Source organism: Ostrea edulis, chromosome 5 (assembly GCF_947568905.1).
Source record: "Ostrea edulis chromosome 5, xbOstEdul1.1, whole genome shotgun sequence".
Taxonomy (NCBI): domain Eukaryota; kingdom Metazoa; phylum Mollusca; class Bivalvia; order Ostreida; family Ostreidae; genus Ostrea; species Ostrea edulis.
The window spans coordinates 82,876,763-82,891,401 of NC_079168.1; the positions used below are offsets into that span (position 1 = coordinate 82,876,763).

The 14,639-nt window shown below is 38.1% G+C and overlaps 1 protein-coding gene across 1 annotated transcript; it reads right to left on the reverse strand.

The window, feature by feature from the left end:
* Positions 1–5,158: 5,158 nt before the first annotated feature.
* LOC130055030 (uncharacterized) lies at positions 5,159–5,659 on the reverse strand. The gene has a single exon (XM_056166187.1). It carries the CDS (start codon positions 5,657–5,659, stop codon positions 5,159–5,161), a length of 501 nt encoding a protein of 166 aa, XP_056022162.1.
* Between the last annotated feature and the right edge of the window lie 8,980 nt (positions 5,660–14,639).

A 14,639-nucleotide genomic window follows, 5' to 3' on the forward strand; every position in this document is an offset into this window, starting at 1 on the left:
TCTAAAGGTAACACTTATGTAAAAGAAAAAAGTCAAAATCAGCAAAAGAAAAAGAGATAATTTCTATATACGTTCACTAAAATTTTCGTGATCCATATGGGCGCCGCCATTTATTTTTTCATGACCTGTTTCAACAGTTATTCGTGTTTTATTTTGAATGCCAATAATAGAAGACTCTGACGTGCAATTCGTAATTAAAATACTCAGTTTGTTCAAAGTGAATAGTATAATTATCATTGTAACAGGTTTTAGCAAATAAATACATATAAAACCGTAATACGACTAAATAAATGAACGAGTTCATGAGTTTCTTTGAATAAGAATATACGATAAAATTACAGTTACTTTTTTTACCATTTTGAATTTATTGGTTAATTTAGTTTAGTTTTAACGGCCTTTTTCATTGCATACGGAATGTATTATTGTTGTTTATAATTGTTTGCTTTGAAAAAGAAAAAAAAGTCGAGGCTAAATGTGACGTCACAATGCACAGTTTACGTCGCCTTGCGTTTTATTTCCCGCGTTCAATGAATAGGCGGATCATGTAAAACTGTTGTCCCCATATAAACTCCTTTAATATTGAGATGTTACTGGGTGTTTACCGCAAGGAAATTTCATTAAATATATATATTTTTTAAATAAATCTACCGTACTTAACGGAATTATGATTACCACTTGGGACATTCCAATGACCATTACGTACATGCTTCGCTCGGTCCAACGGTCACACCGTATACATATTATGATAAAGATTTGTCATACTATTCTGCTGATATACGGCCTAGATAAGCCTCATTACTAATTTGAAACGTTGAAATTCCCGCGATCTATAGAAGCTGCCATGATGTGTAACTCTTTTGTATTCAAGATCACAAAAATCAATAATTTTGACGTCACACCGTCTGTTCCGGTTTTGACGAGATTCTAAGATCATCAAAAATGTGCAAGTGGTAAATCTTACGAATAAATAGGTTCATGCCTTCCTGTCAGGCAGTTAATTACACTAATGCGAAGGGGAGATGTGAAAAAGGTTTTTTCTCGAAATTCCCGACTCAACCAAGTCATTTGAAAAGAAAAGATTACGTAAACTGGATTCATCATTTGCGTAATGACAAGATGAGGTTCTAGACATTTGTATGAAGAAACGATTATCGTCTGGCTGGTCTGCAACTCGACAGAACGTCTTCTTTTCTCAATTTCTTCTTGCGAAAGAATGGGCTCAAATCTATACGGCTCCAAACTTAACTGTTCGTGACTTGTCATGTTTACAGTGCTGCTGATGAAATAAACCAAAATAGACGGTGTGACGTCATAAATTAAACATGAATGGCCGCTCTCTTAGCGGCGGGTAATTTAAAATACATGATAGATTAATATTGATTTAATTGTTAAGCAAGGATTTCTGTTGTTAAAGACTGTCAATTATGATATCAGTAAGTGATACTTTATTCATAAAAGCAACAATGTGGTTAGGGTTGTCTTTCCCTTTTAGTCCTGTAACAGGTTCTTGCTACATCACGATCACTCCAAAATACCCAGCATGAACATTTTACAAACATATTCATGGATGTGATTTAAATATATTCATACTACATGTATCTACATTATATTTCTGCCGCTTTCACTGTGACTTGTTTAACCTTTGACGCGTTACTTGTTCTGAACTGTATCCTCTTGACTGCCTTTCCTTTCCTTATTTTTTAAGTGACTAATTGTGTGATAAAAATGCTCAAGTCTTGTTGTAAACCTTTCAAGATTGTAAAACTGTGAACAGCACCACCTTTGAACAACAAAAACATTTCAATATAATGATAATTTTGAATAAATCGAAAAATTCAACAATGTTGCACATACGTGCGCCGATCCAGAATTTTTCTCTGCTTAGTAGTTACCCGCTTTTTAAGGTCTTGATTTCAAGGGTATGGGCCTTTCCAAATGGGAAAAATAGCAAAATTTGCTTGACAATGGGAGAAATCTTTCATACAAAGAAGTAGGGAGAAAACCAATCCAGAGTGCATATTGCTGTAATCTAACCACCGGGGTTGCCTACGTGTTCATTCCTTTAGGTACTATAGTTATACCATTGATATAAAGGTCAGAAGTTGTTCTCAGCACTTTTCAAACAACGATATATTTAGAATGTGTATCCAAACAATTGTATTACTGGCTATAGCAGATGCACCTGATCATAAAGCGTACCATATACACATGTATGCAGATTTGGGTCACAATATAAAATCTAAATTATCTTTGCTCATAACAATGGAGACAGATTCCAAAGAGAAATAACATAAAAGGCAAACTAACAGCTCAGACAAACGAAATTATTTCAGTTTCTCCATCGTCAGCCGCTTTATATCGCAATATAATATAATATAATGAGAGATATAAACACCATATGCAGGTGATAATGCAATATTACTACAAAAATATGGAAAGTTGACGATGGAGAAGCTGAAATCCCGTTTGTCACACAGTTGAGTTGTCAGTTTGCCGTTAATGTCTACTTTCAATAAAATATCTAAGTATGAAGCAGAAGTGGAGGACTCTGTGGTGTCTTTTATTTCGAGCTCACAGGGATATATCGAATCGACATATGAATGAAAGTTATTATTGTTAATAGACAAAACGTCGTCGATATATCTAAATGTGGAATTGAAGGCCACAGCAAGAGATTTTTTCTTCTTACGTGGTAGTTTTTTTTAATAAATTCTGCTTCGTATGAATATAGAAATAGGTCAGCTAACAAAGGACACAATGCGTGCCCATGGTTTGATTGATCGTATTGCTTAACGTCTCGCTCGAGAATATTTCACTCATAATTATGGAGACGTCACCAAGACCGGTGAAGGGCTTCAATTTTAGGCCTATGCTCGGCGCTTACAGCCATTGAGCAGTGAGGGTTCTTTAGCGTGTCACAACTATTGTGACACGGATCATCTGTTTTTAAGGTCATCTCTGAGGACCCGTGACATTCACATTTGATGCCGAGCGTTTGGCGATGGAACTGTCACTATTTGTTTTAACGACTTAGGTCTCTCGCGGCCGGGATTCGAACCCCGGCCTTCCCCGCGGCGGTCGTGCCCATGGGAATTCCAACAGACTGTTGGAAGACCTGATCACCAAAGACCACGAAGATATTGTCAATGAGGAACTCTAGCATATTTTTTTTATTTTATTTCAACTTCAGGGTACTTGTGCGTGGAATCAGAGTGGTGTTTAACAAAGTAAGTTTTTGGATGACTGATCTCTAGATATGAATGTTTCCGTTTTCCATTTTTGTTGAAGAAGCAACTGTCTATGATGTCAAAAGGTCTCGTCTTTAATTTATCGTGAGGAATGGTCGTGTATAGTGTTGAAAAGTCATAGGTTTTAATGTTATTGATTTGGGAAAAGTTTTGCGATTTCAAGTTTGCTGAAAGTTCTTTAGAATTGTTTAGAATCCACATTTGATTAACACCACTTCTGGCATATGTAGTCGCACAGTAAGTTTGAAGTTTCTCCTTCACAGCTGTTAATATTTTCGTGAGGAGCAAAGATAGGGGCTTCGTATAGCATTTACTGAATCCAGCAATGTATCTTTGTTTGTAAGGGTTTTTATGTAGTTTAGGAATCCAGTATAGGTACGGTAACTCATATTCATTCGACCCATTGACTGGGATATTAAATGTGTCTAAAACTGAAGCATGGTTTTGAAGAATTTCATCTTTTGAAAGGGCAATAGGAGTATAAGTACGATTGCAAAAAGTGGAATTAATGCCAAGTTCGTTTAAAATATGGTTGTAATAATGAGCCTTACAAACAAAGACAATGTTGTTACTGGCTTTGTCAGCTGGAACCAAAACATATTCCTCATGTAACCTATCTAATTCTTTTATGTGTCAGGTTTGAAGTGAGAAAGTGTAGGCTTTCGCAAGGTGAACAGCATAGTGCACAGCTAACCTGACTACCAAGCACATGTTTAGTGACGTCAATAGCTGAAAATAAAGAATGAAGGTTATTGATTGAACCACGAGACTTCATCAGTGAAATCCCAGTGATACAGAAATGTTGTATGCTTGAACGTTTGATTCAAGTTAAAATATAAAATGTAGATATCCAATATTGATCATAGCACAGGAGTTTATCACGATTACTAAATAAGGTGATTCGGTTACATTTGTAAGCGCCGACACAGAACCACTACCAGCCAGACTGCATGAACACTACAGTCATGCGATTACACTATAAATTGCAACTACATTGCAGCACACCGCTTTTGAATGAACTCTACAAACGTTTTGAGTATACCTACCCCCAATTTCCAGCCTGCCAACGGAATAACCCCAATCACGCGGATCGTTCTTCTTCTTCTTCCTGTATGGTATTTCATCACTTAAAGTGTATTTTCGTACCGTGTGGTGCAAGGACGTCTTATGATATTAAAATAAAAATTTACAAGTGCATTCAAAAGTTTAAAATCCAGGTTGTCTATGGTCGGATACTGATTGACTGGATCTGGCATTTGAAGCTGTCTAAGGATGTTGCATTGACAGCCTCAGATGGTAAAGAGTTCCAAATCCTAATCCCATCTGGACAAAACGATTTCCAGTAAACTGTAGTCCTGGCATACGGCACAAGGAATGTGATGTTGTTCCCCTTGGAGAAAAAGTTGGTATCAGGAGTGTAAATGAAATGTCAATCAGCTAATACACAACCAGGCACATCATAATACTCATGGCCTGGGGTCTGCGCTCCAGTAGTAAGGGCCAGTTGAGTTGCTAGATCATATTGGAGACACTGCTGGTTGTCCTAAAATCATTCATTACCATTCTAGCAGCTCTCCTCTGTACCATCTCAATCTTTTTGATATTTTCTGCCGTATGAGGATCCCAGATAACACTTGCATATTCTAATGTCTTATAGAATAGGGCTTTGGGTTCACGTGGGCATTGATGGATGTTACGCCGCAGAAAAATTGATGTTGAGTTTGCTTTTTTGGTGATCTGGTTAATGTGCTGAGTCCATTTCAAACTCTTGTGGATATTAACCTCAAGGTATTTGGCAAAATCAACCCCTTCAAGTGTGTGTCCATGGATGTTGATGGGGTATTCTACACACTTCCTTTTGTTGGTGACATGCAGTACTTGACAATTACCATCCCATTGCTGTAGAGCTTCTAGGTCTTCTTGAAGCTTGATGGCGTCCTTCTCCTTTCTGATATTCCTGTAGAGGGCACAGTCATCTGCAAATAATCTTGCTGTAGATCCCTCTGAGACACAATCTGGTAGGTCATTAATAAACAACAGGAATGGTCTAAGCAGACTACCCTGGGGGACTCAACTGGGGCTGTAGATAATGTAACGCCCTCCAGTAACATTTGTTGGGACCGGCCTACAAGGAAGTCTTTGATCCAATGCAGATGACTGTGTCTAATCCCATAATGGTATAACTTATACAGAAGACGCTTGTGAGGAACTTTGTCGAAGGCCTTTGCAAAGTCTATTAAGATGACGTCAGCCTGGCCTTTGGACTCGATGTTATAAGCTAAGTCCTGGATGGTAAGTATTAGCTGACTCCCACAAGAACGCTTCTTACCAAAACCATGCTGGGCATCATGGAGTATATTGTTACCTTCCAAGTGTCGCATGATGTCACTGCACATAATATGCTCCAGCATCTTGCATGTCACAGATGTTTAACTGACTGGACGATAATTTTCCGCTATATTCTTCTCCCCTTTTTTGTAAAGAGGTACCACATTTGCTGTCTTCCACTCTACTGGGATAGATGCTTGGTTTAGAGATGCCTGGAAGAGTACCTGAAACATTGGAGCAATCTCATCAGAAAAATCTTTCAGTAACCTACAGGCAACTCCATTTGGACCAGTTGCCTTGTGGATCTAGAGGTTGGAGAGCAACTTCCTTACACCTTCGAGTCCAATTGTGATGGACGGCATGTCCTTATAAGGGCTGCGACCTATCTGGGTTCTCTCTTCCACCAATAAAAACTGGGAGCCACCAGATAACTGAAAAATTGTTGAATGTGGCGGAAAACAATCAATCAATCAACCATCTTCAAACGATGGTATCTCTGGATGTCCTTGTCATTCTTGGTTTGCCTCGCTTTCCAGAAGCTGCATTTCTATTTCCGGGTGGCCCTCTTTACGCTTCGATTAACCCATGGTTGCGAGTATCTTGGTGACGACATCTTAGATGGAACGTGCTGGTCTTGTAAGCAAAGTAAACTTGTTTTGATATAGGCCCAGCTATTTTCTACAGGGTTGGTGTTGTTAAACCCTGCCAGGAACTTGTTGGTCAGGATGCGACACTCCTCTTTCATGGTTTTCAGATCAGCCCTATTCCATACATGGATTTTGTGCTGTACAGACCTTGAACGTCTGACTGAGGCAGACATCAACAAGTACAATATCATGGTCGCCAACACCTGGGGCTGGTCTGCATTTGTCTACCAGAGATGGCCTATTGGTCATGAAGAGATCCAGTGTGGCATTTAGACGTATTGGGAAGTCTACCATTTGCTCAAGTGCACAATGGTGAACACAGCTGAAAAATCGTTGATAGCGACAGAATTTGAATTTCCCTCTATTGACTGCGATGACCAGTTGATGTCGGGTGATTTAAGTCTCCCCCTATCCAAAGCACTACCTTTTATGGCTGTCCTCTCAAGGTATCTGCATATGCTGTCCATGTGGTCCAGGTCAGAACTAGGGGGACGTTATCAAGCTCCAATGATCAATTCCTTAGAGTTTTCCAGGGTCAGTGATACATACACAGCCTCATTGGTTATATACTTGTTTATGCGATCACAGACAATATTATACCTGAACGAACCGCAACTAGTACGCCTCCATATTCGTCCTGTCTTTCCTTCCTATATATGCAGTAGTTTGGTGGGAATAATTCTGAATTGTGTATAGATTCGTTCAGCTAGGTCTCTGTACCAATCAGGATACTAGGGCTGTAACTGTCAATGATGTTAAGCAGTTCGGCTTTTTTTGTTCTTGATGCTCTGAAAATTGATGTTAAGAATCACAAAGTTGTTCCATGATTTAACTTTATAATGTGGTGATGTTCCAGATGTGCTCTTTGGAACCTTAGGTAATGAACAGGCCCTATGTGGTCCTCAGTCCACGTTATAACTACTCGTATGGTTGGAATCGAGACTACTAAATGAGTTGTTGTGCACGTCTATGGAATCAAAGAAACTAGATGTGAATTGAGGCATACCACATGCTACACAATGCCATGAAATGTCATTAAGGCATTTACACATGTTTGTTGTCATATGCATGCATTTAGCATGGTACCAAAGGTTAGTCATTACAAGCTACACCCTGTTGCTTCATTGTAACAGCCTTACCACAGATCTGACATGGATACTTTGGGGCCCTTGGCCCTGGGTTGGATTCAATGTCAGATGCACATGTTATTAAAATGAAGCATAGGTATAGTGACGTGTAAATTTTACCTCTCCTGATATTGGATTAGATTTCAAACCTCTAATTGTTGTCATTATTCTGATGCCATTCGACACAAGTCTGGTCTTGATCCTGCTGTCAGGTTGTGCAGTAGCAGTTTCATTCTCACATGATACTCTCCATATTGATAATATCAGAAAGAGAAAGTAGAAATTGAAACACAACGTCATTGTTTACGTATTTTTCCGCACCGGAAGTAAGTTTGGCTTTGTTGGTTTTTGTGTTCAATGTTTGGTTTTAGCCACAAGTAACATATACAGAAGATCAGTTGGTCATACGATCATTATAATCGTCATTTCCAATAGTTTTTGCATTATCTCCCACAGAAAAGCTGAATTTACACGCTGAAGTTGTTAGTTTAGAAAGCCAGAAACGAAAGACGTCCTTACACCACGCATGCGCGATATGCACCCATATCTATCGTGGTACAACAAATGGATAAACTGGCGAGGAACCTGATAACGATATTCATGGTGGAGAGAGACAAGATGGGGAATACGAGAGAGCAAAACATACACCCATCGCGTTCCAATTGCACGTATAATCTTAGAAGTATTAACCAAACATCATAGAGATAAAGACGACATCATATCGTATGTTGCAAAGGTACGGCGGCATAGAGAGGCCAAGTAAAAAAAAAAATATTATTCGTTCGGACGAATTAGTAATTCGTTCGGACGAATTAGCAATTTGTTCGGACGAATTAGCTATTCGTTCGGACGAATTAGCAATTTGTTCGGACAAATAAGTTATTTGTTCGGACAAATAAGTTATTTGTTCGGACGAATTAGCAATTTGTTCGGACAAATTAGCAATTCGTTCGGACGAATTAGCTATTTGTTCGGACAAATTAGTAATTCGTTCGGACGAGTTAGCAATTTGTTCGGACGAATTTGTAATTAGCTATAAGGTAACACCAATGCCGTAGTGAAACATCATAAAGTGGTGGTTGGGAAGCACAAAACTTAAATTGGGGCACATGCTAAAATGGGATTCAATTCCAAAATTTTCCATATAAACATCATGAAGATGGCGACGGTAAATACAGTAAACTACATAACCACCCCAACCCCTGAAATAACAAGCTAAAAATGACCCCCAAAAATTCGATAGGACAAAATGATATATGCTGTCTTTATAGAGAGCTCTGTAGATACATGTACATGTAGGTACATGTATACATACCTATACAGAGATCTATAAGGTTGTAGGGAGGGTTGGCAGCGGATACTCGTCAGGGACGTAGCAACAGGGAGGGAGGGGACAGGAAGGGCCTGGTCCTCTCCCCACTTTTTAAAAAAATCTTCCCCCTTTTTTTTTTTTTTTTACATATTAAAATTCTTTTTGGTTCGGCTGACCCCCCCCCCCCCCCCAATCCTTTTTGGCTGGCCCCCAGCTTCCCCCTTTCAAAAACGATGCTACGCGCCTGCTCGTGTCCCCATAACACTTTCAAAAATGTTTGTGCCCCCTCCTTACACTTCTGGGAAATTTATGTTCTAAAATTGTTAGACCCCTAATTGCTATAAAGAAAAATTGGTATAAAATTTGGATATCCAGATTTGCGTTGACAAACCTTTGATAGGCTCTGATTGGCGCATAATTGCATTATTGTCGTCCTATACAAAACTTTAGTTTCTTATTGAATGTGTTACACTCCGTTGTACAGAAAATTTTCATTTAACATACTTTTGCCCGGGGAGGGGAGTTTGAGGCCTACCTCAAACTTTTAAGACTGAGCAAGGTGTAGGGATTTCGACAATTTTTAGCTTGTTATTTCAGGGGTTTGGGTGTGTGTGTGAAGTTTACTGTATTTACCGTCGCCATCTTCATGATGTTTATATGGAAAATTTTGGAATTGAATCCCATTTTAGCATGTGTCCCAATTTAAGTTTTGTGCTTCCCAACCACCACTTTACGATGTTTCACTACGGCGTTGGCGTTCCCTTATAGCTAATTACAAATTCGTCCGAACAAATTACTAACTCGTCCGAACAAATTACTAATTTGCCCGAACAAATTTACTTATTCGTTCGAACGAATTTCTACTTCGTCCGAACAAATTGCTAATTCGTCCGAACGAATTGCTAATTTGTCCGAACAAATAGTTAATTTGTCCGAACAAATAACTGGCTTTCTCCTCCTAGGACCCTGATTTCGCCCAACTCTCTGTTCGTTATCCTCACCATCTCATGTTTCAAAAAAAGGGTGTTGCACCGAAGCAGGAATTTTCCCTAACGGAGCTCGGTGCTAGCACCCGTGTCATAGAACTGACCTTTATCCGTATTTATACTCTTATTACGTATTTGCCATTTAAATATCTGTAGAATTTCCCAGTACTAAGGACAAGCCTAATACATTTTATGTGTCAATACATTATACATGGAGTGTAAACATAAGTTTTGAAATCATGAACATTAAATTGTGGGTTTTTTCTGAATATCTGAATGTATACGGTTACGAGTGTATAAAATATCTGATATTCTATACGACTACAGTCTAAAACCTCTTATATTCTACGTATTATTTTCTACAACCATCAGTTAGCAACTGCACATGACTCTGACCACAAACAAAATATGGGAAGTTTAATACGTATTAATAAAGTTCAACAAAATTATATGTGCATGCACATGAAAACATTAATTCACCATAGCAATATGTCACTGGAATACATAACATCTTATCCGCTCAAACTGTTTAACAGTTATTTACCTTTATTTGACCTTAAACTTTTTTCCTTTCAGAGCTTTGCAAAGTTTACAACGGGTTTTCGTGAAAGACACCATATTATGCCTTTGTCAACACCTTTCACTCAGGAAAACATACAAGTTCTCGTTAGCAACCTTGACTATTAAAACACAGGTATTGCACGCTGTATTCGGCGTGTTTACAGCGAATCCCATTCACAAACTAAACAGTGTCCAAACTCGACACATTGTAGTAAACAGAGATTTGACCTGAAACATTTATAAAAATTAGAAGTGGGTTTCAATTAGCAAAAAAATCTAGATGGAAAACGTCATATGAAAAAAAAAGTGTTCGTGAGGGATTCGAACCCGGTCGTTTAAAAAAAAAAAGAACTCATCTTTACATATTAAATTCGACGACCTTACCCACTAAACCACGCAGTAGACAATAAATTTCTAAGGAAAATCAACGCACAGGTGAAGTTGAAAATACTATCAATGAAGTCGTTTCGATTTTTTTGAAATTTTACCAACAAAAAAAAAATGTCCCCTATGAAACAAAATTTCAAAGCGACAGTTTTTTTAGTTGAAAACTCGAAGAACATATTCATACTAAATTTATTTTGTTTCACGGAGGCAGTTTTTCTGAAATTCGGGGATATCCCTCTATTGTAACGCTAAAATTATTATTAATCGCTTATTGCTTGATTTAAACTCTATTATTTTAGCTATTTTTGTCAACACACGTCTTTAAAACTTATTTTCAAAAATGTTTGAATCAACACATAAATTCCAATTGGTTTTATCATATATTTGAACAACTTAATTTTGTAGATCTTTCAAGCAACACTTTAGGGAAATTATCACGAGACGTGCAGCACTTTCTTTCTTCCTGTAAAAGTTTTTCGGCAACCGTAACTTTGATTTCTTGTTTTAATGGAAGATTAAATCCCAAAGGGCATAGCTAATCCAATCAACTCATCCTTTTCCAAAGAATCCTAAACCTGAATATTTGGCGAAACAAGAAAAATCTGTGACCGAAAACTTGTTGATTTCTGCGGGCTGTGATTGATGGATTGTTTCTTTATTGTTTAATGTCCCTCTCGAAATTTGTTCACGTCACCATTGACGATGAGGGGCTTCAAATTTTAGGCCTATACTCAGCGCTTACGGTCTTTGAGCAGGGAGGGATCTTTATCGTGCCACACCTGCTGTGACACGGGGCCCCAGTTTCTGCGGTCTCATCCGAAGGACCACCCCATTTAGTCGCCTCTTACGAAAAGCAAAGTGTACTGAGGACCCATTCTAACCCGGATCCTCACGGGGTCTACTGGCTATGAAATTCAATAGATAAAATAAACTAGACACAATTTTTGAGTTGATTTTACTTTCATTCTTTAGCACATGCCATTTTTATTATCCTGTGAGATATCTCAATCTCATGGTCATGGGTGGATTGTTTTGAATGACCAGTTGTTATATAAAAGAATGTCCCGTCTTACTCGAGGAGCGCACGTCCGTCCTGTAATCGGTGTTGTTCCACATATGGATAGTGATATGGAGGATATTAGGTTTTCGTGAGAACTGAATCCTCAGTCAGGGTAAGTGAATCTTCTTTTACAAATTTTATTATTAAAAAGTATCTCTGTAGATTTGTACGTGTATAACTTGCTCTATTTCATATCAGAAATGTCGACATTCTAGCTGTGATAGATGTCAAACAATATAATGGAGAGTTTATCAATATATCACCACTATTTAGCAAATAATAGCAGGACATTTCTACTAAACATACAATCTAAAGCAATACAAGCTGTAACAGACGGTAAATAAATTAAAAAATAAAAGAATAGTCAACATAATAGAATCAGAGTGAATCTGAAGCAATAAACCCGTCAAATTAGCAAAAAATGTTAATTCACGAATCATTGTCATCCTGTCAGTAATTCCTGCTCGCAACCTCCGATGTGCATTGACCTTGGAGGTCACCAGTTCGGAAAAAGTGAAAGAGAGACACTGAGCACGTGTTAGATTTGTAAACAGTTTAACATGCCAATTTTATAGAAAATTCACAATTTTAAAATTTCATTTGAGTGGCACATTTGCGTAATTATTACCTTTTTACACTTACAGAGTATTTCTAGTCATTCATGAAACAACGTAATATTTTAAAACAAACGACACGTGTAATTACTTGCGTCAGTTTCCGTCTTTGTATATGGCCTCGGTCTCAGCAACCCGATTACCTGTGTTCGACAATCATCGTTCCCATGTCCGTGTATACGACACAATGGCGGTTTATACGAAACGTTCATTGTAGGTGTGCTCTCAAACAATATTCCCTTGTTTATTTTGCAGGATTTTTCTTCAGATCTTGGGGATTATATTAGTTATGCCGGTAGGTGTTATTTGGTGAATAATTGGATAGTTGAAAAAATACCGTCAGTTACAGCTTGTATTGCTTTCCGCGACAGCTTCATCACAGTCGTCACTTTCATCCAAAGTTTCGGGATGTGGTATGTTCTTAGCATCCTTTAGAAAGTGTACCCAATCCTTCACATAGCAGAATGATCGAGGTGTGTGCGTGGTATAGCTTAGATACCAAACCTGTGCACACATGCCGACGACCCTAGATCTGCAGTACCAGAACTTCACTGTGGCTTCATCATGGGAAATCCAAAGCATGTACACTTTTGTTGAAATATGTCGACTTTGTAATCTGGCACAAAGAAGACATGGATCGTACACACAAAGCAGGACTTTGTATTCTGAATCTTCTTTTAAGTGTTCAGCTGTGTATGCTTTAGCTAAATTCACGTGATATATGCCAATGGTGAGAGCACGTGAGTCGTCCTTTGTCATCTTTGGAAACACAAGATCAGTACTGTCGATTATCATCTTAATCTATATTATATATCAACATAGTACCTCCGATTTTTTTTTATTTACAAAACATCTTTGACAGTTGGATATGGAGATGGGGCTCTGTGTGGTTGGCTATGGAGATGGGGCTCTGTGCAGTTGGCTATGGAGATGGGGCTCTGTGCAGTTGGCTATGGAGATGGGGCTTTGTGTGATTGCAGTTATAGCTAGTACTGCCATACCTGCTGTTTTAAAGGGAAAGTAGCGATAATGAACAGTAATCAATTTCATAACTCCTATAAGCAATACAAAATAGAGAGTTGGGCAAACACGGACCCCTGGATATATACCAGAGGTGGGATCAGGTGCCTAGGAAGAGTAAGCATCCCCTGTCGACCGGTCACACCCGCCTACTAACTAAATCGTTGCATGATCATCAGCTTAATTTTGACCATAAAGGAATTAAGGTCTTTCGCACATGAAATGTAGCAAGAATTTGCATTGGTGGACTTGACATTGAGTTTGTCTTTCTCTAGATAGATGTCATCGTTGATTCTTTTTTTGTATTTTATTTTATTATTATCATTTTCTTTTTTTGGATTTTTTTTTTTTGGTTGTATTTTTGTATTTATTCTTTTTTGGGGGGTTATGTTTACTGTGTAGAGAGCATCCGAAATCAACAGAACACCGCCGGTGATGTCTTTGAGGAAAAAACGTCTTTCAGTTTCCGAAATACGTACAAAGAAAAGTGGTAATGCTGTTGAGAGAGGGAGATGGACACGGAGAAACTAAGACGGTGAAACCATTAGCCTGTCAGATATGTTTTTAGAGAGAGGACCACAACTTTAGATTTATTGTATGATAAAGTTTGATTTTAAATTTATCGATTTTTATGCTATTCATGTGATTTGAACTTTTCCCCTGTAGGTATATACAAATTGCTTTTTTATTGTGTTTTTCTTAAAACACACACACACATACACACTCACATTTAACTGTGGTTCGTATTGTTGCCCTAGCGAGGCAAGGTGTACTGTTTTGTTGCATGAAGGGTAGATAACTCTTTATTTTCCAATAATTTTTCGTCAATCATCACAGTCAACTGGAGATAACAGCAGTGAATGTCCCGTGTGTATCTTAAAAACACCGGATCAATGTTTCGCTTATCTGTTACAAATTGAAAATTTCCGTTGTGTTTTGTCTAATTAATTATTAATGATAATTGACTATTTTGGGTACATGTATTACCCCGGTATGGTTTGGAACTTATAAAACATCTGTGCGTTTCTTGATATTTCTCATTCATGACAATAACTTTCAGAAGAATCGGCACTTTGTAACGAGAATGAAAGCCCAGGTCCTTCATCTCATTCAGACTTCGAATTCCTCAAACAGTGAATCGTATTATAGAATTTGCAGTGCTTTGATCAATCTTGAGGGACCCCCCCCCCTTTGGTTGGACATTTTTCACATCATATTTTCCCCCTCTTTTTGTGATTATTAGGGACTAGGCTTCTTTGACCAGTAAAAGTATTATCCAATGTGTAACACCCCCTATGAGAATGGTCTGGATTCACATTTGTATATTGGTGGATCTAAGATATCACAAG

Excerpts from the sequence above, each read along its gene's own strand:
- LOC130055030 (XM_056166187.1), bottom strand. The coding sequence starts at position 5,659 with ATGCTGGAGCATATTATGTGCAGTGACATCATGCGACACTTGGAAGGT.